Consider the following 26,029-nt stretch of genomic DNA (forward strand, 5'->3'; position numbering starts at 1 on the left):
CATAAGTTTGGCTTTTTACCTCTTGTTAGAGGCTGAGAAACATGATAATCCTGGTTGAAAATTGAGGAAGAACAAAAAAAGCTTTCTCTCATAGACAAAGCTTTTCTTAAAAGGTTTCTAGAACATCTCTTAAAATGGTTTTTTAGAAATAAGAATGATTATTTACTTTCTCCTTTACTTTTTTTTTTTTAAGATTTTATTTATTTATTCATGAGAGAGAGAGAGGCAGAGACACAGGCAGAGGGAGAAATAGGCTCCATGCAGGGAGCCCGATATGGGACTCAATCATGGGACCCCAGGATCACACCCTGAGCCAAAGGCAGACGCTTAACCGCTGAGCCACCCAGGCATCCCTCTCTCCATGTTTTTAACTGAGATCCCTTTACCAGTGCTAGTAGAAAATGTGACCTTAGGGTACCCAGAGATGCTGTTAGTTAGAAGTATAGAAATAGTGGGATGATCTAAAATTAGAAGCTGTGAGGGGGGAAGTCTGTGCCAGCCCGAGTAGCAGGCACTTTTATCTTTGTTTTTTAGTGGTTCAGTCTTGTCATACAGGCCTTTTGTTTAATCATTAAGTGCCTACATTATGCCAGCAGTGTGTCTGCTATTGCGGGTTTACAGAGCTCAACCTAGTGAAGAAGACAGATTTTGCCAGAAGTTCATTTGGCAAAGAAAAGGGAAAATGTATTCTAAAGAAACAGTTAAGATTCACTTACACATGCTACATAGAATTCACTTGATAAGGGCCATTGGTTATGTCTTTGAGGCATCTTATAGCATTTTTTAAAAACAGTTTGAGTTTGATTTCATGTAGTCATGCTCTCATGACCTGTCATGAAACTGCAGTTGGCCACTGTGTAATGTGATTTGTGAGATGATCTGATTTCAGTGGAATTGAATGAATGCATGGGATTCTTGTTTTAGGAAAAGTAGATTCCACTCCTAGGCTTTAAGCTCTAGTTTTCCTAACGAATAACAAGATACAAAATGAAATTGAAGTGAGCATTACATTGTCTTTGTATTTGGCTTTAAATACAAAGTAAGTTCTATGATAGGCATCCTTCCATTTAATCTCGTGTGGTTTCTATGATGAAAGGAAAAAGTAGTCTTGTTACTCATTGATTCATCTGCTTTCATCCTTGATTTTCAAAGGCAGAATTCCATGGGTGCACCCTTTTAGAGTTAACTAAGAGTTTGTTAGTCCATAAAAGTCAAGATATTAATGAATAGAGAAAGTAAGTTTACAAAGTAAATTCAGCAGGTATTTTATTTCTTGAATGTCTACTATGTGCTCAAAAGGGCTTATTTGTTGCTGGGAGGGTACAGATGAAAAAGATGGGATCTGTGCCCTCAAGGAACTCCTAAACAAATGGTGGCCTGGTCTTTGGACTTCATCTTACTCGGGAAGTTTCAAAATGACCATCTCTTGCTTATTTGGTGTCTTTGCCTTCAAAATACCAAAATTCTTATTCCCCAGAAGGTCATTCTCAGATCACTTGTAAAGCAGCCTGAGGAACTAGTGCTATACACATAATATATTTTCTCTAGAACTGCTATAATTTTTATATTGACACCGACAGTATTTGCACTATTTTAAAGTTGGCAATAGGACTAAAACCATAATGTATTTGTATCATTTCCCTATTTTAAAAATTCTGTTCATTTCATTATATTCATATTATACTTAAAAAAAAAAGACTATAAGCCTTACCTGTCAACTGTCTCATAGGATTTTGTTTTTTCTTAAATTTTAGGTACTCCTATCCATTCTTCGGTAGTGCAGCTCCTATTATGACTAATCCTCCCGTAGAAGTTCGCAAAAACATGGAAGTTTTTCTCCCGCAGTCTTACTGTGCATTTGATTTTGCAACTTTGCCTCATCAGCTGCAAGATACCTTCTTAAGGTAATATGTATACAGTCTGTATGATATGAACCTACTCTTGAAAATTGATATCTTGTTAACGAGAGCAAGCCTTAGAGTTTTAAATTCACAGCAGTCAGTGCATTTGAAAAACCTAGAAACAAAGGTACTGGTAATGTCTGCAGTGTTTGTGCTTTTGCTTTAAAGTTTTATATGGTTACAGAGGCTCTTTGTAGATTTTACTATCTTGTCTGAATTTAGATGTTAGAACTAAGTTGATAGGCCTATAAGTAAAGAAGCAGCTTTGAAAAGTAGTCCTGTTTCCTCATAATACATGAAGATAAATGCAAACAAGCTACTTAGTTTTTATTACTGCTTCACCAGTTGACTGTGGTTATTGTTGGCTTTTTCTGATTTGTCATCTATATAACATGGAGGTGTTAATCCAGTTGTCTGAATTGGATTTGTGAAGAAAAATGAGATCTGAAATGTCTTTTTACTTTCTCAGAGTATCACAATTCAAATTTGTGTATTAATTTAAAAGGAAGACGGAAGATTAAAAATAGTGTCTGGAGGGTTTTCTTAACTGCACAGAAAGAGGTGTAGAAAACGTAATAGTATTTTCTGTTTGTTACCCATGGAATTGAGTCTTTATAATCCAGGTAACAAAAACATCTTTGACTCCATTTGGAGAACTCAGAGATGTTATCAACTTAGTTCAGAACTGATAGATATGAACACTTGTTTCTCTCTTCCTCAGGATTCCACTGCTGGTTGAATTATGGCACAAGGATAAAATGAGTAAAGATTTACTTCTGGGAATCGCCAGAATCCAGCTTTCTAACGTCTTGTCTTCAGAAAAAACACGCTTCTTAGGTTCCAGTGGTGAACAGTGTTGGCGTCAAACTTACAGTGAAAGTGTGCCTTTTATAGCAGCACAGGGGTAATGCATTTCTCAGAATTGGTCTTAGCTTACTTTTTATTCTTATTAACTGGGTACAGCCTTGTCCTTTCTTGTCATCTTTGTTTGATCTTTCTTCTTTGACCAATGGGTGCTATATTCTAATTTGCTTTTTAGTTTTCTGGTATCATTTTACCTTATTATTCTGTTAACACTTAGCCTTGTGAGTATTTCCCTCCCGTCTCTTAAGCCAGAGAATTTTAAATTCCGGCTATTATTTTTAGTTAGTAATCAGGGTTGCTAAATATTATAATGTATTTTTACATTACTTTGCATTGGGAATGACTGGCTTTCTACTTGACAGGTATTTTAAATTTTGCTTCCAGTCTAATTTCTGAGAATGTTACAAATATTTGACACTTTAAAAAGAGTATTGTTCTTCCGCCCTGGAATTTATTGGCACGGGGAAAAACTGAAGTTCACATATCTTACACAAAAGACCTTTTTTGAGTGATCTTTTTCAAGTTAGCAACAGAAGTCTAAATATACTTTAATATTATATATCACATGCCTTGATTTTTGAAGCATAATTAGAATGTAGCATGAACTCAGGCTCAGTAAAAAGCTGAGATCTAAGAGTAGCTTGAAATTCCTTTTCTTGCTCTTACCCATCTCTAGTCACTTGCAGAAAGTAAAGAGTTGAGTAAAACCTGTACTCGGAGGATCTGGGAAGAGGTGTTTTAGAGCATCAGACGCTGCTGAACTGAAAGTTATTTTAAAAATACCATTTTTTTGGTCAAATAACTAGAATATCATGAAAATAATTAGATCATTGCTAGTTATTTTAAATCTGTGGGTTATGAATATTAACTTTTATTGCCCTGCTCTGTACACAGAGAAGTTTTTGGAGAATTAGCTAAGATAGTGCTCCATTTTGCTTTATTCATGTCTTCTAAAAGCTGTGAGATTAGAAGAAAATGTGCCAGTTGATTATTAAGGGTTTGCTTGTGTGGGTTTCATTCACTGAAGTTTTGTTTGAACAAAGATTTATGGAATAGATTTGATGTAGACAAAGCCATGTTTCTTGTAGCCAAGTTTGTGTTTTTCTCTAATATTTTGGTAAAAGCTACATGGGGTTCTGTGATACAGAGATATCCTCATTATTATAAAAATTATATATAATTATCCAATTTTCGGAAATTATCCTGACACAGTGCTCCCATCCAGTAAAAGATTTATGTCTAAGTGCTTCATACCAGGAAAATGTAGAATAAGAATTCAGAATAATCTATATAACGAAGAGTAGGGAAATTTTTTTTCTGCATTTTGCTATGTAAATTCATTAGGCTATTTTATAGTCATTAAAATGTGCATTTTTGAATTAATATTGATGACACACAAAAAATGGTCTTGATGGAAATGGAGAGAAAGGAACAAAATAGTATGATCTCAGTATGTATATGTATATGAGTGCATGTGCCTCTGCACATACATAAAACGCGAGAGGAAGGAAATGAAAATTCAGTGGTAACTACCTATGGCAATAGGATTTTATATTTCTCCATAACTACAGTGTTAGTACAGTTACAGTAGTAACTACCTATGGCAATAGGATTTTATATTTCTCCATATCTACAGTATTTTCCTATTTTTTAGCAAATATAGGTATGTACTTACTAGAGTGTATATTCAAGTAAGATCTGTGTATACTCAAGTAAGATCTTGTATGTGGGAGGTTGTGAAGCGTATAGAACTTCAGTTTGAGTAGCAACAGTGTCAGATACAAGAAATGTGACCTAATTAGTGCTTTAGCATGGGAAAATAAAAGGAAAAATAATATAAAAGTGTTTCCTTGAATTTTAAGATATTTCTGATTTAACCTGTAGGTCAAACAACAGGATAATAGATCTTTCTTACACAGTAACTCTAGAAGATTATGGACTAGTAAAAATGCGTGAGATTCTTGTCTCTGATTCATCTCAGGTAAGTATCACTGAAAGTGTGACATGACGCCTTATAATGGATCTAACGTGCTAGTGTGTCAGTGTGTTTCAATACATTTTGGTTCATGTCTCAGGGTTTATCTGCTGTACAACAGAAGCCATCTTCCCTTCCTCCTGCACCATGTCCTTCAGAAGTCCAGACAGAGCCTCGAGAAACCTTGGAATACAAAGCAGCATTGGAGCTGGAAATGTGGAAAGAGATGCAAGAAGACATTTTTGAAAACCAGGTTACTTTTTATTTTATTTTTTATTTTTTATTTTTTTTAATTTTTATTTATTTATGATAGTCACAGAGAGAGAGAGAGAGGCAGAGACACAGGCAGAGGGAGAAGCAGGCTCCATGCACCGGGAGCCCGATGTGGGATTCGATCCCGGGTCTCCAGGATCGCGCCCTGGGCCAAAGGCAGGCGCCAAACCACTGCGCCACGCAGGGATCCCAACCAGGTTACTTTTTAAATGTTACTTTAAGGCAGTTTTGTTTTTGTTTCCTGACTACATTTCTTTCTTCTCCATAAGATTTTTCTCTCAGTTCATGGGTACCCTACCCAGTCCCTCACTATCAAGAATGCTTTACCCTTACAGTAAAATAGAATTAAAAACTACTCGATAAATGACAGCTGGGCAGAAGCCATGCAGAAGGATTCCCCTTAACTTTCTCCATGACTCTGGGGCAGAATTGAAGACTACAATTCAGAGGTTGGAACTTGGGCATTTCTTTTAATTTCTGGCCCTCATATAGCATACAGAATCATCTAGAATCATCTGTGTTGAAATGAGAGTTAGAAAACAGGTCTTAACATTAGCTTTATACTCACATGGGTAGTATTCCTTGCCTCAAGCCTTCTCTTTATTTGGTTTAAAGAATAAAATAAAGTGCCTGAAAAAAAAACATGATCAGTGATCAGTATTAATTATTTACCAGAGAAAAACTGATTTGTATATTTGAAACAGTGATATGTTTGCCTTTTGTAGCTAAGGCAGAAGGAATTGGCTCATATGCAGGCTCTTGCAGAGGAATGGAAGAAAAGAGATCGAGAGAGAGAATCGCTTGTAAAGAAAAAGGTAATAACTTCTCTAGAAATTGAAGGTGGAGAGGAAAAATCTTCATGATAGTATCTGGTACATGCATCAAAAAAAAAATCTGTGGAATAACAAAGTATAGTGGTTGTTGATTGGTTTGGATAAAGTGCTGAATGGGTCAGTAGTAGAAGGAAGGCCTTTCTCTGTAAGATGTTCGGTGCTTTTTTGATTTTGAAACCTGCAAATGTATTCATTCAGAAAATGAATATTCTAGGAAAAAAGCCTACTTTTTTGTGAAAAAAGAAAACTGCACGTTTAAGTATATATGTGTTATAACTTGTTAATAAAACATTAAAAATTTATAAGCCCTTTTTAAGACTTGTATTCTGGAATAAATGACATTTTTACAAATAACAAGACCATCTGATCTTACTCCAAAAAGGCAAAAGTTCAGTACTTACCCATTTACACTCATGTTCTTGAGTAAAACAAAAACCCTGAAATTTAGACTTGCTATTTAGCTTTCATTTTAGCAGTTAATGATGTATCTATCTATAAATGAGAGAAGACAACCAATGGCACGGTGGTTTGCTACATTCAACCAAGAGACAGAAGCAAGGTGCAGACTAGAATATTCTTGAAAGTTATTTTATTTTCTTCTCTGACTTCAACTATTTATATATTTAATAGGTAATAATTGACATGCTTGGAATTTTTTTTTTTTTTTTTAATGCTTGGGTTTAAATCTACTGTTTGGCTCTTGGTTTTCCATTTGTTCCATCTTTTCTTATTTTTTTTGTCCTTTGCTTTAGATTCATTGACTTTTTTATGATCCCATTTTATTTTTACTATTGCCTTATTACCTGTATCTCTATTTTACTGCCTTTTTTTTTTTTTTTTGGTGGTAGCTTTAAGATTTAAAATATGCAACTTTAATTTATTCCAGTATGCCTTCAAATGCTGTTATACCACTTCATGTGTAGTATAAGAAGTTTACAACCATACATGTCCGTGTTCAGCATATGTCCTTTGTGCTGTTACCATCGCAGATGTTGCTTTTACATGTCTTATCCTTAAATATATTTTTGAAGAGTTAGTTTGTAAGGAAGTAAAACTTTGAGGCAGTAGTCTTTTTATTAGCGAAATATATAACATTTCTTGCAATATAGGTCTGATGGCAATAAATGCTGTTAGCTTTTGTGTGAAGAAGTGTTTATCTGTCCCTTATTTATTTATTTATGATTTATTTATTTATTTGTGATAGACATATATAGAGAGAGGCAGAGACACAGGCAGAAGGAGAAGCAGGCTCCATGCCGGGAGCCTGATGTGGGACTTGATCCCGGGACTCCAGGAACGCACCCTGGGCCAAAGGCAGGTGCCAAACCACTGAGCCACCCAGGGATCCCCTGTCCCTTATTTTAGAAGCTCTTTTTACCAGGTATAGAATTCTGAGTTGACAGTTTCTTGTTGCAGTCTTGAAAGTTGTTTTATTTGCATTTTGGCTTGTGTTGTTTCTGATGGAAAATCTGCAGGCCTTTTTACTTTGGCCTTCTGTCTGTAATGTCTTTTTTTTTTTTTCTCTCAACTACTTTTAGGATTTTTTTCCTTATCACTAGTTTTCAGCATTATGATTTTGGTGGGCCTTGTGGTTCTGTGGTCTGTGTGCATGTGTTCGCCCTGCTTGGAATCTTTGAGCTTCTTTGATGAGCTTCTGTGTTTCTTTCTTTTGTGCTTAGATTCCAGTGTATGTGTATCTTAGACTGCTTGATAACTGTCCCATTGAGAAGTGAATTGTTTGTCCTTTTTTTTCTTCTCAGTGCTTCATTTTGGGTATTTTTTATTGCTGTGATTTGAGGTTCACCTATCTTTTCTTCTCAGGGATCTAATTTGCCATGAATCCAATTCAGCATAATTGTTCATATACTGTATTTTTCATCTCTGAAAGACCTATTTGGGTCTTTGTTTAATAAATTTATTTTTTATTGGTGTTCAATTTGTCAACATACAGAATAACACCCAGTGCTCATCCCGTCAAGTGCCCCCCTCAGTGCCCGCCACCCAGTCACCCCCACCCCTAGTTCGTTTCCCAGAGTTAGGAGTCTTTCATGTTGTCTCCCATTCTGATATTTCCCACTTATTTTTTCTTGTTTCCCCTTTATTCCCTTTCACTATTTTTTATATTCCCCAAATGAATGAGAACATATAATGTTTGTTTTTAAACATACTCCATCTTTCATCATGTTCATGTTTTCCTTTATACTCTTCAGTGTCTGCACTATCTTTATAATACATTATCTTCTAGTTCCAACTAGTATCATTTTGAGGTCTCTGTTTTTTTTCACCTGGTTATAGGTTATAATTTTCCACTGCTGCGCATGATGGGTAATTTTTTGTTAGATGGCAGAAACTGTGAGGTTCATATTGTGGATTGCTGTATCTCGCTGTGATATGAAGTTACTTGGGAGAAGTTTGATCCTTTTAAGTTTTGCTAGAGTGAGCTGCCAACATCTCATAGCCTTGGGGTCTATGGTAGTATGTTTATGCCTCGCATGTCACAGGGTCTCTCCTTTCAGTCGGGTAGGAAGGCATACTCTCCTCAGACCTGTCTGAGCTCTGGGAATGCTTCATCCTTGAGCGTTCCAGTGTAATGTTCCCAGCCCCAGGGAGTTTGGCCTCACACTAGAGCTGACTACTCTACATCTGCCTCCTCTCCTCATGAACTTGACTTGCCCCAGCCTCTTCAGTCTCATGTCTGGTCACTTCAAGTCCGCCAGGTTGAGAGGCCCTGCTGGATGCCCCCCTTCTCTGAACTAGATTCTGGAAAGTGCCTCCAAGGAAGTCCACTAGAGTTCCCATAGATCCTCATTTGTTTGTGCTCTGTCAGGGCTGATGGTCCCGGGTTGCCCATTCTCCAGTGTGTAGCAGCAGTTGTTTTGTGTGGGTTGTTCCATTCATGTTTGTAGACTAGGGGCAGTTGGTCTTCTGTGGGTAGACTGAGCAGCAGTCCCCCAGGCCTTTGACTTTAAAGTAACTGTCTCAGCTTTATCTCCCTTAATTCTCAATCATTAAAAAAAAATTTTTTTTTAAGATTTTATTTATTCATGATAGAGAGAGACACACACAGAGATAGAGACAAGGTGGAGGGAGAAGCGGGCTCTGCGCCGAAAGCCCGACACGGGACTCAATCCTGGGACTGCAGGATCACGCTCTGGGCCAAAGGCAGGCGCTAAACCGCTGAACCACCCAGGGATCCCCTCAACCATTAAAATTTTGAAAAACCAGTGAGTTAAAAGAAAAATAGGACTACTCTGAAGTGTCTGTTCTTAAGAAATGTTCAAATAACCAAAATCAAAAAATTAGAGGCCCTCACACAAATTTTATAGTGGTTGTACCTAATGTGATTTTCATATTAAGTAGCATTTATAGTCCTCAGGTATTCTTTATGAATTGAATCTGAGTGAGCTGTGAAATATTTAAAATTTTGTATTTTTTATTTAGCTTTTAAGGCAAGATAAGTTTATTGTTGAACTATTTTCTTAATGTTGTCAAAGAGTTTTTCAGTGTTGAGGCAAGCAAAAGTCAAATCTTGAAAATTTTTTTTTTAGTTAATTATTTTGGCAATCCAACTTGTGCCCTAATTGAACTTTCTATTGCCAGAGAGAGAGAGAAATCCGTTTTTGTGTAATGGGTTGGAAAAAAAAAAGAAGTCAAGGTAATTTTTTGTTGGTTGTCATTTTGGTATTATCTTTCATTTGGCTTTCAATATATACAATTTCTATTACCATTTCAGCTTGAAATGACAAGCTCCTGACTAGTTAATAAGAACTCTGCTCAGAAAATGCAATGATATCTGTCTAGTAAGTGGCTGTTTATTTGAATTAGTCATGTCCAAAAAGTTGATTGGATGTTGCCATTTTATTTCAACCTAAATACATTTGAGAGTACAATGTGTGCCCTGTCTTGCAAGAATATGGTCAACTAGGATGAGATCCATTTTCTAAAACTTGATAAGTTACCGTAAAATTGAGTCACTGTGGAGAAGTCCTACAAGTCCTACAGGGTTTATGTGATCTGTCTCCCAGCTGCTTCTATGACCTCATTTCTGTCAGCCTTTTGCTACAGTCTGTTCTCACCAACCTGGCCTCCTTGTAGTTCCTTAGACATGCTAAGCCGTGGCCTCCCTCAGGATCAATAGAATATTCTTTTGTTAGAGGTATTTCCTGGTTTCTGTTGAGAATTGTCTGAATGAGGTCTTCTCTCATCATTATTATATCCAAAATAGTGCCTGGGGGCAGAGGAAGAAGGCAAAGTATACACTCATTCTGCTTATTTTTGTCTTATCATTTACTTAGGATTGCATTAGGGCAGGCTGGGTGGCTCAGTGGTTTAGTGCCACCTTCAGCCCAGGGTGTGATCCTGGAGAGCTGAGATGGAGTCCCACGTCGGGCTCCCTGCATGGAGCCTGCTTCTCCCTCTGCCTGTGCCTCTCATGAATGAATAAATAAAATCTTAAAAAAAAAAAAAAAGGATTGCATTAAACACCCACTTTGTTCGTAGTTGTTCTTCCCTCAGAGTACAGGTTTCACAGGACTTTGTTTTACCCACACCTGCTAGGTTTTAAATAGATCTTTGTTATTTAAATGATGATTTCTAGTTTTTAATACATTTTTTAGTTTGAGATACATGGGGAATATTGGCATATGCAGCAGATACTCAGACTTAGAGGTCTCAATCTCTGGAGGGGATTTTGACTTTGCAATCTGGATTTGGGAGTTCTGAGTGTACGTGATGGTAGGTGGTTCATGTCATCTGTGGAGGTCATATAGCAGGTAAGGAGACCTCCTGAGACAGGGCTCTGCATGCCTTTGCATTCCCAGAAGCAGAACATTGGAATTCTGACTCATCATCCTGTTTCCCTATCTCTGTAGGACTTTTTAAGGAGGTAAGGCACACTTAGCTTTTTTTTTTTTTTTTAATTTTATTTTAGATAAACCAAAGGTAGGTGGTAGAGTTAATATATAAGTGATCATGATGGGTTGGTAGGCTGACTAAATCATTGAAATAAAGTTAACAAGGAGAAATGTCATATTCTGTAAACACAGTCTTTTGGACAATAGGTATGTGGATATAGTTATCCCAGGTTTAAAAACAAAAGCCTTGGGGGATTTTCTTTGACACAGCAAATGACATGATTAGAATCCTGAAATAGCATATGCAGCTGTAGACTAAGTTAACAGACTTGCTGTTCTTATCTCTGGCCAGGGGACATTCTTCGGCTTCTGAAGTAGTGAGATCACATCTGGGTACCACATTTTTAAAAAGACTTTAGTCTAGAATCTAGACTCTAGATTAAATCCAAGATATTAGATGATGTAGAAATCCTAATATGTGAGTAATAGCTAAAACTTGTATTTATCTTGGAGAAGAAAAAACACTAAGAGGATACATGATGGCTATCACCAGATTCAAATATGTGAACATAGATTTTTATTTTCCTTCTGTTTTTGGGATACAAATATGATTCAGGAGCATCAAACCAATGTCTTAATGACTGTGGGAAAGAGAAGATTAGGATGAGGACTGGGATCTGGAGAGTAGTTGGTGAGACCAGAAAAAGTGGTTCAGAAAGGTCTAGTAAAAATGATCAGAAATGAAAGATAAAAAACTGTTAGAGTCCTACATCCTGTGTAGGTTGACCTCGCAGACCTCTTACTCTGATTGGGACTCACAGGGTCAAAGGGCAGAGCAGGATTTCAGACCATAGCAATTGGGGTGCTAGGCTTGGGTCCCAAGCAGGGAGTCTGGCTTCAGAAGTAATCATGAGCTCAGCTATTGGAATTGTAGGAAAGGATCAGATCTGAACCAGGAGGAGGACTGACTTGAAACTGACCAGTGTTCTAGGAAAGGAGTGTAAGTGATAAAGGGGCGGGAGGGGGGGGGGGGCTGCGTCAGAGGAATACTGGAGTATTGACCAGGCAGATTTTAAGGAGCTCTAAGTGTTGAGTGTGAACATAGGATTTTACTAGTAGTCTGATTGCCCCATGAGAGAAAGAGCTTCCTCAGGAAATGGAGAGGCATCCAGGCAGAGGCTAGATGGGCTTCCTTCCTTTGAGCACTAGAAAGAATTTCTGCCTTGAATTGGTGGATATAATTCATGATTTTACTATTCCTACATCTTTTTGTTTCAGTAAGTTATAATGTATGCATTGTTTAATTTGTTCATGTTTTGAATTTGGGGGAAAGGTAATTTTTCTTTTATTCTGTTTTAGGTGGCTGAATATACTGTTCTAGAAGGAAAACTTCAAAAAACCCTAATTGACTTAGAGAAGCGAGAGCAGCAGCTTGTCCTTGCAGAATCAGAGGTAACTGTATTCCTCTGTCGTATGTCTTCATTTCCCAGAATCCATATACTAGGCACATGCTATTATTTTTCCTTTATGCTCATGTAAAATCCATTTCATGGAAATTGTCTTGTAGGCATGATGGAGAAAATTGCTGTTCAATAATAGGTCAGAATGTGAGGAATAGACAGTGAAGTGTCTGTTAATTGAAATGTTATTCAGCCAACTTTGACGTCTGCAGTGGTAGAGATTTTTGGTTAACGTTCCCATTATGGGGAAGGAAGGATAGGTGCACTACCTAGAGAATAGAGAAAATGTGTAGCACATGCTTAGTGGCCTAAAGTTCTGACGTTCTCAGTAAAAAGGGATTATCCCTCTTTGTTGCCCATTAAAGGTTAGATCCAAAGGATGAATGAAAACTTTTGTTAGTGCTGTGTCTAGTCAGCAATTTTGTTAGGTCTTATTAAATTTGACTCTAAATGTCTATTTAAATTATTACAAAAGTCATTTCAAAGTAAATAGAATTCCTTCCACATTAAGTTTATATGCCCCTTCCCTAACCACCTGTATTTCTCAGAATTTTTCCCAGCATATCTCTCTAACCTAATCTTCACACATTTTCTGGAATTTCTAATTTGATTTAGATATTTGACCTTAAATATATGGTTTCCAACACTAAGGCTCAATCACCTTCTATGTTATTAGGCAGAATGTAAGAAATTTTGTTTTTTGTTTGTTTTTAGTAGGGTTTGCATTTATAATCCTTCACTCAAGACCTGAGGTCAAGAGTTGGCTGCTTAACCAACTGAGCTACCTAGGTGCCCCAGTGTTTTTGTACAGATCAGGGCAGAGGGAGAAGGAGAGAGAACCTTAAGCAAACTTCCTGTTGAGCAGGGAGCCTAGCACAGGGCTTGATCTCACCACTCTGAGATCAGGACCTGAGCTGAAACCAAGAGTTGGATGCTTAACCAACTGAGCCACCCAGGCACCCCTAGAATCTAAGAAATTTCTAAAGAAGGAATGAAACTTGGGCATATTTGCTTAGGTAACGCAATGCTGAGGTTTTATTCAAATAGGAATATTAAGTGATTAGGGCCTTTTCATTTGAATTTATGTAAGTCATATATGGAATTTTGGATATACATTGTATTTTAAAATTAAATGATGATGGATTAAAAATGTATGATTTCAGTATATACTTAACCACTCCTTTTAATAATGGAAAAGGATGTGAAAATAAATTTGTAAATATTCTAAACTTTTGACAGTATATAAGGATAACAGACTCTTGACCAGTGTAATGCAGCCAAGAGTGAGCTGACCTCTAACAGACACACTTGTTCACAGGTTCAAAGAGAAAGAAAGGAACTGAAATCAGAACGTGAACGGAACCTGCAAGAACTTCAGGACTCCATCCGGAGGGCCAAAGAAGACTGTGTTCACCAGGTTGAACTAGAAAGGTTAAAGATGAGACAGCTGGAAGAGGACAAACACCGTCTACAGCAGCAGGTGGCCTCTCAGAGCAGTTAGCCCTAGGGGCTTGCTTATCTGCATTCACTGACAGGGTCCCAAAATTCACAGTAATTCCAACTTATGATCATATTGATTGCAACTGAGATTCAGATACACTTTAAGTCAGATCCTGTTTTCCTAAATCAAAGCCAAAAACTACACTTGGACCAGGTCTCTTCCTTTATAATTACTCACATGGAAAGGAACTAAATTTCCGGTAGATCGCCAGATTTTTTTCTGATAAATTTCGTTGTGGCCAAAGTATTATATGTCACTGAACCAAATTTAGTTAAGAACCAGGGTTGGTGAGAGAATGGCCTGTTCTCCCATCCCTCCTTCCCTTACACTCACCTGTCCACCCCATCCACTCCACACCCCAGCCTCGTCCTTCCAGCCAGGTGTCAGGGAAGCCACCAGTGGCAGATCATTTTTACTTCTCATCTTGCCCAAACTTACTGACAGCTTCTACACTGTTGTCTTCATGTTTATATATGGTCTTCTCTTACCCTCCGTGCCACTCTTCTCCTGGTGTGCCTCTGCTTTTCTGGCCACCCCTCAAGCTCCTTCACAGGCTGCTTTTCCTTTTTTCTAGCCATTCAGTGTTGGGCTTTCTCCAAGCTCAGGACTTATTTTATACAAAACAATCTTATTTGCACCCATAGCTTCAGAGACACAGTGTACCTCTGGGACTTTCACATTTATATCCTTGACATGGTAGAGCCATCCAGCTAACCAATTGCATTTTGACCTCTACTTGGATCTCTCATAGGCATTGAAAACTCACCCTGACACTCCTGTCCATACCTGACTGTCCTCTAAGTGTCATTTCAGTAATGGACCCTCTCATCTGTTCTTGTTACAGCCAGGGTGATGTTGACACTCGGGGAATCCTCACACCCTCCATTAACATCCTCCAGTATCATCTTATTGCTCTGAGGATAAAAATCAGAGTTAGGATCTTGCCCTCTTAGCCTTTGCGTAGTTGGGACCCAGCTGACTTCTTTGGCTGGGTCTCCCATCTTTCCCCCCTGCTGGAGGCTCTCTGACCTCAGTGGGTTTCCTTTGAGTCCTCAGGCCTACATAGGATCTTGGTGTGTACTGCTTTTTCTGAGCCTTGTGAACTATACTCATCCCTGAGTTTTAGGCTGAAGCATCACTTAGCCAGAGCAATCTTCCCTGATTCCTGTACTCTAAGTCTCCATCGAGTTTTTATTAGATGTATTAGCAGTTAGTTTTTATTTTCATTAGCGTGATAATCTGATCAGCATTAGATTGTTAGTTCCATAAAACTCCTTTGGTTTGTATGTGTATGCCTGGAGCCCAGCCAGCCTTCAGAACATACATAATAGTGCTTAATAAATTCTTGCTGGAAAAAAAAGAAGGATCAAGCTGTTAAAAATTAAGTTTATCCTTCTTGAAAAATTTCAGCATAGAATAGATATGTATGGTCAGTGCCTCCAAACTCTTCAGTAAATTCTGGCATGAAGAAGAGTTTCCATAACTGTTCAGGGCCAGATAAAATCACATTACTTAGTTGTACAAGGGGGCAGTCGTGATAGGATTCACCAGTAGTGCTTCCTTTCTTCCATTTCTTAGGACGATCGAGCCTCCTAGAACAGAGGCTTCTAACATGTATTAGAATCACCAGGAGATTTTTTTAAAAAAACTATTTCTACCTTGTCCCAGACTGATATAATTAGCTAACATCTTTGTGGGAAGAACCTTTGTGGCAAGAGCTGGCAATTTAGCAAAAATTACCCCAGCCACTCCTAAAATATAGTCTAAGACCTTGGGAGAAACCCAGCTGGGGAGTGGAAGGAGCTGGCAGCACATATTTCTGGGATGCTAAAATCCCTAAGCGCTTTACTGGGAACATTTCATATTTTATATACAACATTCTAGGCCCTTACTCAGAACCAGATTCCGTATACTTAACACAGTTCTAACCAGACAGGAACAAATGACAAAAAGACACCGTCAGTGAAAGATGAAGTATCTGTATTCCATTATATAAAAAGCAGGTCCCACAACTCCATCAATGTTGTTTATGGACCATTTAGCAAAAGAAAAAGAGCCTATTATGCCTCATAGCTTACTTTCTGTAAAACCTGATTGGAGCCACAGTAATTATCTCTGCATGGTGGAAAAAATACCAAATATGAAGTCTTTTAAACAAAAGCTAAAACAAATAAATGTGACAGAGATGCTTGAGGACGGTTCTTATTCAAATTTAAAAATAGAAATTTGGATATTCCAAGAGGTAACCTTCAGACCTATGAAGAATTTTCAGGTAATGGAATATATCATTACCTAAAGATGCAACATAAATCCTAATTAGAATTATTTATATTTACTGGCATGAAATAAGAATTTATTATTGATAATTTTAAGTTCCATTTCTGTCTTACATTTTCTCAATATTTCAAATGCAGGTAAGTCATATCGTAGCGATAAGATAAATGGGTTTATCTAAAGATTAGTAGTCATAGTGTTACATGTTTTTGGAAGGCTTCTTTAACAGTGCTTGTATGCATTTGATTTAAAAAAAAATCCAGATTTGAAAAGAACATCTTTATATCCTATTTTTTTTTTCGGAGGGTTTTTTTTTTGTAGTTCTGAAACTGTTCTAAGGGGAGTTATATATAGACTTGAGTCAAGGTGGTCTCTTTCTAAATTTAATAAAGTGCCTGCTTTCATCAGAGCATTGTTCTAGGATTGAAAATGTCTGGATGCTACTCATGCTTCTGCTACTGACTAGCTTTTAGGCACTGCCACAGTCATTGAGCTTCTGTAACCCTTAAATTTCTTAGCCACAAAAATGAAAGTATTGGGCCAAATACTCTTGAAATGATTTTAAGTTGTAATAGTATTTGAATAACGAAGTTCTTAGAGCGTCAAATAATAAGAAAAATACTGCACTAAAAGTTTGTTTTCATCCATAATTAGCTGGTATATGTAAAATGCACAATATCTTCTTACATGTGACATTTCAAGTATGTGGTATCAGTATTTTTATAAAGTGAATTTCATTTGCCATTTAAAGTTTAACAAAAATGTTCTTGTGATACTGGTTTTATAACAAATTTCATACTCTTAGGTTTTTGTATCTTAATTTTTCTCATATTTCGGGAATTTTCTAAATTTTCTACTATAAACATGCTTTAAAATTAAAAAATGACACTTGAATTCTGTACTATTGAACTTAGCATACTGGTGTTATTTAAAGCCTATAATACTTTTTTTTTCTTAATATACAGCTTAATGATGCTGAAAATAAGTATAAGATTTTGGAAAAAGAGTTTCATCAGTTCAAGGATCAGCAAAGCAACAAACCAGAAATCCGCCTACAGTCTGAAATCAATCTTCTCACCTTAGAAAAGGTACTCATGTCAGATTATGGCAATTTAACCAATTCTAATAATTTATAAAATCAGTAAGTATTATTTGACTATAAAACAATGTTTCACTGTAGTATTCTGATGTCAATTAAGAACAGAATTCTAGACACGTGACATTTGTCAGTACTTGAATTTCTTTTATCAGTTTTATCAGCTATAGCTTATACTGTAACGGGTAGTTGTTTGCATTATCACAGAAGTGACTAACTGTAAGAATAAAGGAATCCGTGAAACTTTCAGGAAGGGTAAAGAACAAGTTTTAATATAGGAGCAAGAACTGGGGGAAGTAGGGCATCTCCTGTCCTTCCACAAAAACATCTGTTCCTGCTGCTGTCACTGCTGTGTCCCTAGATTTCTGTATCCCCTGATTCTGGTGCTGGTCTTGCTGTTGTGAATGCTCTATCACTACCCTGTAGACTCAGCATCATTACAAATCTGCACTCTCCTCTTAGCCTGGAAGATGTGATATCCATCCTTTTTTGTTTCCTGTGGTTGTAAGCCAGGTCTTGCCTCTATTTATATGGGGATTCTCCAGTAACAGGGAGTATGTTCTGGTTCTAGGCATTAAAAAATGTGTAAAGTACAACAGACAACCTAATCTGACAGCATACAATCTTGCATTTTATCGTTTGATGTTCTTTAGTTGTTACTGAGAAGATTCAACCTATATAATAAGAAAATGACACAGGTTGTAAATAAGAAAATAAGCTCTCGAAGTTAAAGGCCACTAGGGGGCACTTTAAGAAAATTGGGAGATGGAAGTTGGGAAGATGCTAGGGTCACTTTTTGCTGTCTGTGTCTTTATCTCTGTGCTTTTGTAATTTTCTCCAGTAGTGGGCATACTTTTTTTTATGGTTCCCTCTCCTGCCTGACAGCCCTTCTCTTTAGCTTGCCTTGTGCACTCCCCACTGTACTCTAGCTCCCTAGACAAGCCTTGTTTCTAGGTTCTAGATAGTAAGAACTGCTACTCCTGGTACTTCCTTCTGTAATGCCTGGCCCAGGCTGATGCTGCTAATCATTGAGGGGCCTTACCCTATACCCTCTGGCATTTCTGCTTTTCCATGACCTGTATCACCAGTCCCCTGTATTGAATTAATCTCTTTTAAAGAGCTGTAGTGATTTCTGGTTTCTTGGCAGGATGCCCATGGACCGAACTGATTTTTCATTACCCAGCAAAGATAAACGATCTTTGACATTGTGCTAAATGCTATTCTGTATGATTAGAAAACATTTAGGATAGAGTCAGGTAAATGACCAGTCATACAAAGAGGCAGGGAACTTACCTAGATAGTTAAGGTTAAAGGTAGATGATGGCTGATACCATCTAACTTTCTCTTACAAAGAGCCACGAGTGCAAAGGGGAAACAAAGCTACTTCTCCTGAAATCAACATGTGAAGTGTAACTACGAAATGAGACTGGATATGCAACCTAAAGGACACATGACCTTTTAATGGGTGAATATATGGGGAAGGAGATTCTAAGAAGAGGTATTTAAGCCAAGTAGAAAGGTTAGAGAGTCTATTGCATATCTGAGTAATAGCTTGACTATTGGGTCATTACGGTTGTAGTTGCAAAATAAAAATGAGACTGATAAGAGAATGCTGTAAGTGGAATTTTTGGCCCTATGGGTGGGAGAGGGGGAAGACCTTAGATGGTAAGTTAGAGAATTTGTATTTCATCTGGTAAGAAAAGTCAGAGATTACTCAAGTTTATCAGATTGGCTTAATGGATGTCAATAAAGTGAAGAATTTTCAAGAAGAACTTTTTGAGGAAGTGCCTCTTGTAGAGAATTATGATTCTAGACATACTACATTTGAGATGCTAACAGAAAAAAAGTGGAGCAGTTAACTGAGTGGTTAAAAATGAGAAGGACAGTAGGGAAGAGAGAAAAGGGCTAGACCTCCAGGTTGGGGAGTCAGGGGCATAAAGAAGCCACTTTAGATGCAGATACAAATAGGGGCTGAGGTATATTTAGGAAGAACCCCTGAACATCTAGGGGGATGTATGGCCTCAGGGACAGAAGAGAAGAGTCAGAGAAGGAGGCTAAAAAGATTTAGTCTAGCGCAGTGCCAGAAGAGGAGGATTTTTGAAAAAAAAAAAGAGGGTAGAGGTCCTATCTCATCAAGGGCAAGTCAAGAATGGTGGAGGAAGGGCCATGGGCTTGTCAGGTAAGAAATCATTAACTTTGAAGAAGCCATATTATAGTGGCTTATTAAAAAGTTTGGCATCGAAAAAACAACAAACCCAGAGGCCTCACACTGTTAAAAAAAAAAAAATTACAGCAGGGAGAAATTTAGCTTTAAGAGAGGAGGGGTGAGTGGACCATGAAAGAGTTTTTCTTGGGAAAAAGAGACACTATTTAAAAGGCAGAAAGGGTGACTACATAGAAAAGTCGGACACAAGAATTAGACCGTGGTTAAAAAAAAAAAAGAGTTGAAGTGGGTATTATTCTGCTATTTCTGAACTCATTAAATGTTTCTGTGGCCTGTCCAGGGCCGCGCTATCTTTGGTTCCTCTTCTTACCCCACGTGGACTTGACTGCCAAGCCTGGTTGATTCTGTTTCTTACATATCTGGACAGTCTTTCCATTTCTCCATTTGAGTTTTTGGCCTGTTCATTTGTCTACCAGTGAACTTGAATCCAGCTGGAGATTTTCAGCCTCTCTTTTGATAAAAACAAGTGTTCAACTATTTCCGGGTTTACAATTCTGAATTCTGTGGTACCTCCCAAAGATGGCTGAAGCGCACAGTGTCTCAGCCATTCTCACAAGCCCTCTTAGCATAGGTGTCAGAGAGTATTTTCATTTTATTGTTTTACTCTCAGAGACTACTAATCTCAGAACAGAAGCATTATTTTTTCTGAATATAAACTTTATACTTTCAACCTTAGAAATACATTTTAAGTCATTTTCAAAACCCATTTTTTCCAACTATACTTCTACCAAGAAGGTAAAAATCACTCAACATATTAGAAGTTTAAACAATGCCATGAATTTGTTAAGAGCAAGGGGGAGAAAAATTACTAATGCAGCTGCCCCTGCACCAGACCTAATGGATTCATCCAGCATGTTTAAGTGTTCAGTAAAACAAGGCTTCTCAGCTTTTGTGAAAATTCTTGGTAAATTTTTTTTGGAGCCAGAAGAGGGCAGAATCTTATTTCTTATTTCTAGGTAATAACAAAACCTAAAAGCACAAAAAGAAAGACATAGTGAAAAAGTATCTGATTCCATCTGTAATTTCTGGCTGAGTGAGAACTTTTTCTTTTCTGATTACTGTCTTCAGTGTAGAAGAAATACTTCCATTTTCACAGAAATGGTATAAGAATAAAGATACAATTTTACCAAATAGTCCTGATTCCTTTTGTTATGTAAGAAGTCAGTAATAGTTTATGATTTGCTTTTTGGTAGGAATGACTCTTAGATGGCTTAAAAATAACTCTTTTAAATTAATGAAATATAGAAAACATGATTTAGTAGGGCAGACTGAAGTTGAAGATAAGCCCTGAAATTTTCTGCTTTAAGAGTATTTGGCATCCCATCCATCCCAGTCTTAAGGCAAAGGGAAGGGTGAGGGGAGAAAAGAGAGAAAGAGAAAAAGCATATTCTCTTCATTTTCAGAAAGTATGCAATAAAATTGGGGAGAAGACGCAAAGAGCCATAAGTGATTGTATGTAATCAAACACCAGGGCATGTAACAGGAACTCTTGGCAATTTAGAAAACAGTAGTTTTAAAAGACTGCTTCCTGGGGGGATAGCTGAGCCTGAAGCTTAACATTTTAAGTAAGCAGAGTAGAAAAAGAAGTATCTGGCTCAGGAAGTCGATGGGGCAGGGAAAGTGGTCTACAGGACACCAGCCTGGGGGCTAGAGGAGACGGTTTTCTCTTGAGGAATACCCAGGAAACAGGACAGAAGTGAAATTCTGGAACACCTTGAAACATAGGCTGAGGAGTGGAGGCTCAAGACTACAGGTGAGTGGTAGCCACAGTCAATTTTTTTTCTGGCAGGGAATAAGGTGCAATGTGCAGAGAGGAAAGAGTTGAGGCTGAGGAGACCCGAGAAGAAGAACATGGGTTAAGGAAATGGCATGAATGTAAAAGAGTAAAACTGTCACATTCTTCCAGGGGGCACTCTGGAGTTACTTGCAACAGATTGGAACTGGGGAGTAGGACATCAGGGACAAAGCCAGTGCCATCTGTCTAGTAGAGAACAAGAGCAATGGGCACAGAAGCAGGCCAATGGGGGTATCAGCAAGCAAGGATCTGTGCTTTCTGCCTGCGCTCGGAGGCGCAGAGCCGGAGGTCAGAGATCTGTAACTTGGCTCATGACATAAGTGTACAGGTGAGCCCAAGCTTCACATCTACTCACAGTGAGAGATCTTAACAGGAGGTCTGTGAATGCCCTGGAATTATATCCTATCTGTAGCCATTAGAATCACAGAGGCACTTGAATTCTTAAAACAAATAAAGGTAGGAATCTTGATTAGGCCAAAGGAATGAATTAGAAGTGAGATTTGTATCTGAAATTTGCCAACGACAATTTTTTTTTAATTTAAGTGTGAATAACTTATGCAAATGGGACTTATTTTGCTAATTATGGCAAAACTGTTAAAACCTGCCCTGCTTTCTCTGTTGAGCCCTTCCCCGGGATATACATGATCCCTCTGGCTTCATCCTCATCCTAACCCTCATCCTTAGGCCCATCCAGACTACTACACCTTCTCTGAGACCCATGGACATGATCGCTTTTGTAATTAAATACTGCCCTTTTATCTCAGAGCTGTAAAAAGATTGTTGCTAGTCCTCTCACCAATGCCCTATTGTTAAATTACCAAGTCATATGTATAAATCTGTGAGGAGTAAGTAGAAGAGATCATCTTTGATAATCTCAGAGTATTATTCAACTTAAGACATCTCAGTCTAGTTGTGAAATGTCAACACCTTTATATCTAAGCACCAGGGATTTGTAGAGCAGAAAAGACCTTGACTCCATGAAGTCATATATTACTGCAGAGAATGTTCTGGTCTTTTGTGAAGAGAATTTGGCAATCAGCTTTTCCTTTCATTTTATTTTTATATAAGTTTTCTGGAGTTTGAATTGTGGGAGAGTGCCTTTGGTTTGTTTTCCTGCAAAACAGGAGTTGTGTGTATGGGAAAAACTAGACTTGATATAAAAAACTTAGGCCTGTTTAGAGTCACAGTATTTTACTGTAATTCAGGCATATTATTACATTATCACTTAAATACTAAAACTGTTGGCTTCATGAGTTTGTTTGGTACTTGGTTTGAAACACTGAGAGAGTACATTCCAGAACATAGCCAAGTTGGCTTCAGTTCATGCACAACAGATTGCCTGCTGCAAGTATAAATAACCATTTCTTTAATGGAATCACTTTCATGTTTTTCTTTATATATTTGAAGAAAAATAGAAAATAAAAGTTAGATGAGTGTTATTAGGAGCATTATTTTTCCAACTCTTGGGTTTATTTTAACATTCTTAAAATATTTTTCACTTTGTACTCTTTCTTAGTAAATTGCTTTCTGATAAAACATTTCACTGTTTTCAGCATTCTCTGATTCTTGCCAAAATATAGTTAGAAAAGTATCTCTGCTCGCTCTTTTTGTTATAAGACCAAGTTCCATGTCATGATAGGACTCCAAAAGGAAGAACGTGGTTTCTCAGATTTAGAGTGCCAGCTGAATTGGAATGCTAACAGTAAGAACTGCTTTTTGTAAAAAGTGAATTTGTTTTTCACTCTATACACGTTTTAATACATTTATAGTAACTGTCTGGAGGTTAAGACTGATTCGGTTCCTTTTAGTATAGGCTGTTAGGCAGTAAAAATACGACTATATTTTAAACAAGAAAATGTTCATGTGCCATAATATTTATAGTAAATTATATAACAGTTTTAGATGATGTCGTATGTTACACTATATAAACTCTTTTCTTAAGCCAGACTCTTTGTATATATTATCTTTCAGTGATTGTACACAGTGGTATAGTGTTTCACTTGATACGATTTTAATCACTGTTAGGTTGAACTTGAAAGGAAGTTGGAATCTGCAACTAAGTCTAAACTGCATTACAAGCAGCAGTGGGGACGAGCTTTGAAAGAACTTGCCAGACTTAAACAGGTATGTAGTTTATAGCTGATGATGGATTGTTCTTTTTATGTCTTTTTCCCTTGATTCTTTACAAGTATGTGTATTTGGCAATATCTTGTATGTTCAAATGCATACATTTCAATCTCCCGGGCTATTTCTCACAGTAGGAGTTTATGGGCTTTTTAAAAGACATTTTTTTTTAATAAAAAAATTAAGTTTAAGTCTTTTTTTTTTCTTAAGTTGCCAACTATCATTCCCAGAAAATTGGGATTAATTTCTTTTACTTGACTTATAAGATGGCCATTTTTTTTTTCCTCTTAGTATTCCTTCCACTGAAAGTACATTTTAGGAGAGAACTTCAGGAATAGCTGAAAAATTTTAACATATCCTCCACTGTAACAGCTTAGTTTAAATGTTATTCCTAAGACATTTATTCAGTAGAGAAAAGAAATCACAGTTTTGCATAATTTTTCAAGAGTTTAAAAAGTGATAGTAGTTTCCTGAATGCTTTTTTTTTTTTTTTTTTTTTTTGGCTTCTTAAATTACTTTTTTCCCCCTCCTTCCTATTCCTTGATAACAAATGCTGTAAGGCTCAGGAGAAATTAATCATATTTTGGGGTAAGATCAAATAAAATGTGAGCAAGGTTTTTTAGAATCCAGCCTACTTGTCCTAACAATTTTAAGGGTCAGTAATGGTTAGCTTATTCTAACTTTTGCCTTTCCTTGAATGGTCACTTTTATTCTGAATGAAATTTGGCACATAGGATCTTTCACATTTCTCTTCTTTTCATCTGTCTCCATGACCATCAAATGCTATTAAACATCTTTGTGGTATTGTACTTATCACTTCCTGCCCTCATAGAGAGTTATGTACAAGACCGCAGGAGAAGAACTAATACAGTTTGCTTTAACAGAGCTCATGGAAGAGCTGAGATTACACAAAGTGACTAGTTTATAAAAGTTCACAGTACTAAGGATAGATGAATGTAACTGCGGTCTCCTGCATTCAAGCTACTGCCCTAGATTGATAGATGAATGTAAAACTGAAGTCTTTCCCTCAGGGAGCTTGCAATTTAGTAATAGGGAAGAAAATCACAAGTACAACATTTATATTTAGGAGTAAGAGCCCTGACAATTAGCATCCAGAGTAATCAGGAGGGGAAAGTATATATATTTAATTGCACTTAAGAAAGGTGCTGTGGAAGAGGAGGTAGTTGAGATAGATCTCCAGTGAGTGGGTTGTTATTTAGGACAGTTAGTGAGGGAAATGTTGGAAGTAAAACTGATGAAATGATTGTGGCAAACAGGCATGACGTTGGAAAGCAGAGACTATACTTGGACCACAGAGGAGGACCCATTGTAGAGAACATTTCAGGGAATAAGGACTGGAACTTCAGTGGGAACAGGACACACAGATTCTTGTAAATTACAGCAAAAACCAAAAAAACATGGTTTTGATAGATTATGCATAGCACAGGCTACCTGATGATAATGCAGAGTAGAAAGTCAAAGATGATGCCAAAGGTTCAAGCTTTACTGCCTGGAAAAGAGTTTTCCAGTATTAAGACGAGAAGGCGATAGGACTTGCAAAGTTGGACATTGTAACTTTTGCAGAGAGAAAGTGAACAAGCAGTCAGAAGAATGGATCTGGTGTGGGGAGGATGATTGGGCTGAAAAAGAGAGGAAAGACTCCCTTGCAGAGGTGAGAATTTAAGCTGTGGTGGCCAGAACTGAGCATTCTGGTTTCCAGAAAAATGGAATGAGAGCTGGTTATAGGCAGCAGCTAGAGAGCAAGAGGGTGATCATAACTGTGATTCCCAGTTCCCCACTTGATGTCATTTAATCCTAACCAAGATCCCTCTGGATCTGGTGATTTTATTCCCATTTTCCAGATGAAAGACACTGAGACTTAGAGCAGTTAAGTCAGGTGCACCTGCTCACACAGATCATGAGCAAGGCAGCCAGCAAGCTTTGGAGCCATCAGACTGGAGCCCAGGTTCTTTACCCTTTATATCATTATCTTTTTACTGCATAGAAGCCAAATAATTCAAGAATTTCAAGAAGAAAGTATGCCAGGGAAAGCCTTAGGGATTTTTCACAAAGTACTGAGGCATGCTTGGTGTGGCACATCCCAGCCAGGGAAATGACATCACTGACTGTGAGATGGACAAGCTCTGATGAAGAGAATTGAGTGACTTTGAGGGGGAAGAAGCTAAAGTCATGATGCCGAGTTACTTAGGTTACATAGGGTACAAAGAGGGGGAGTCCTGAGGAATTGGGAGCAAGGAAATAATGTGTTTAGAGTAGTTGTTAAAAGTAACAGGATCCAAATTGTCTCAGAGGTGGCACACATGGTGGTTTTAGAACCTGGCATTGGAGTCCTGAGAGGTGAGCTGAATGAATTTGGTTGTACCTCTTAACTACCCTCTGTGACTTGGGTAATTGCTTTTGATTTTTGTTCACCATACAAACCAGGAGACTAATTTCTCATTACAGGTTGTTCCAAGCATTGAATGAATGGTTTATACAGTATTTAATACAGTGTTTGGTACATTGGATATGATATATGGTAACTGCTAAAACTAGTGTGCAGTGTTACTGATTTTAGTCAAAATTGGTTAAGAGCTATGGATATTTTTGAAACACAAAATATTGGAGGGAGTTGTGACTACATGTTCTAACAAAGGGTAGCCAACAACAATTTCAGATTTTTTAAGTCTCAGATAGCTGTGGATGTGGTTATATAGTAATAGCAATAGGGAAGCAGGCAGGATATAGTTTGAGTAATAACAATACTTTGTATTTACATGATAGTTTTATAGCTATTCTTTAGAAAACTGTATAGAAGGAAAAAAAATACCTGAATGTGCAGATAAAGCTGAATGT

General features: G+C 37.5%; 1 protein-coding gene across 7 annotated transcripts in view; it reads left to right on the plus strand.

Annotated features, from left to right (window-relative positions):
• The window catches only part of CEP120 (centrosomal protein 120), a 168,237-nt gene that overhangs the window by 80,138 nt on the left and 62,070 nt on the right, over positions 1–26,029 (plus strand). For 6 of the 7 annotated variants that reach the window (XM_055302048.1, XM_055302043.1, XM_055302046.1 and 3 more), the window contains 9 exons: positions 1,755–1,904; positions 2,623–2,805; positions 4,650–4,746; positions 4,841–4,993; positions 5,739–5,828; positions 12,059–12,151; positions 13,478–13,639; positions 16,900–17,022; positions 23,075–23,173. In XM_055302048.1, coding sequence (XP_055158023.1) covers positions 1,755–1,904; positions 2,623–2,805; positions 4,650–4,746; positions 4,841–4,993; positions 5,739–5,828; positions 12,059–12,151; positions 13,478–13,639; positions 16,900–17,022; positions 23,075–23,173 — 1,150 coding nt within the window. The remainder of the gene's footprint in view (positions 1–1,754; positions 1,905–2,622; positions 2,806–4,649; positions 4,747–4,840; positions 4,994–5,738; positions 5,829–12,058; positions 12,152–13,477; positions 13,640–16,899; positions 17,023–23,074; positions 23,174–26,029) is intronic. The other variant, XM_055302045.1, reaches the window with a different exon arrangement.

This window comes from Nyctereutes procyonoides, unplaced genomic scaffold (genome assembly GCF_905146905.1).
Source record: "Nyctereutes procyonoides isolate TBG_1078 unplaced genomic scaffold, NYPRO_anot_genome, whole genome shotgun sequence".
Lineage (NCBI taxonomy): Eukaryota > Metazoa > Chordata > Mammalia > Carnivora > Canidae > Nyctereutes > Nyctereutes procyonoides.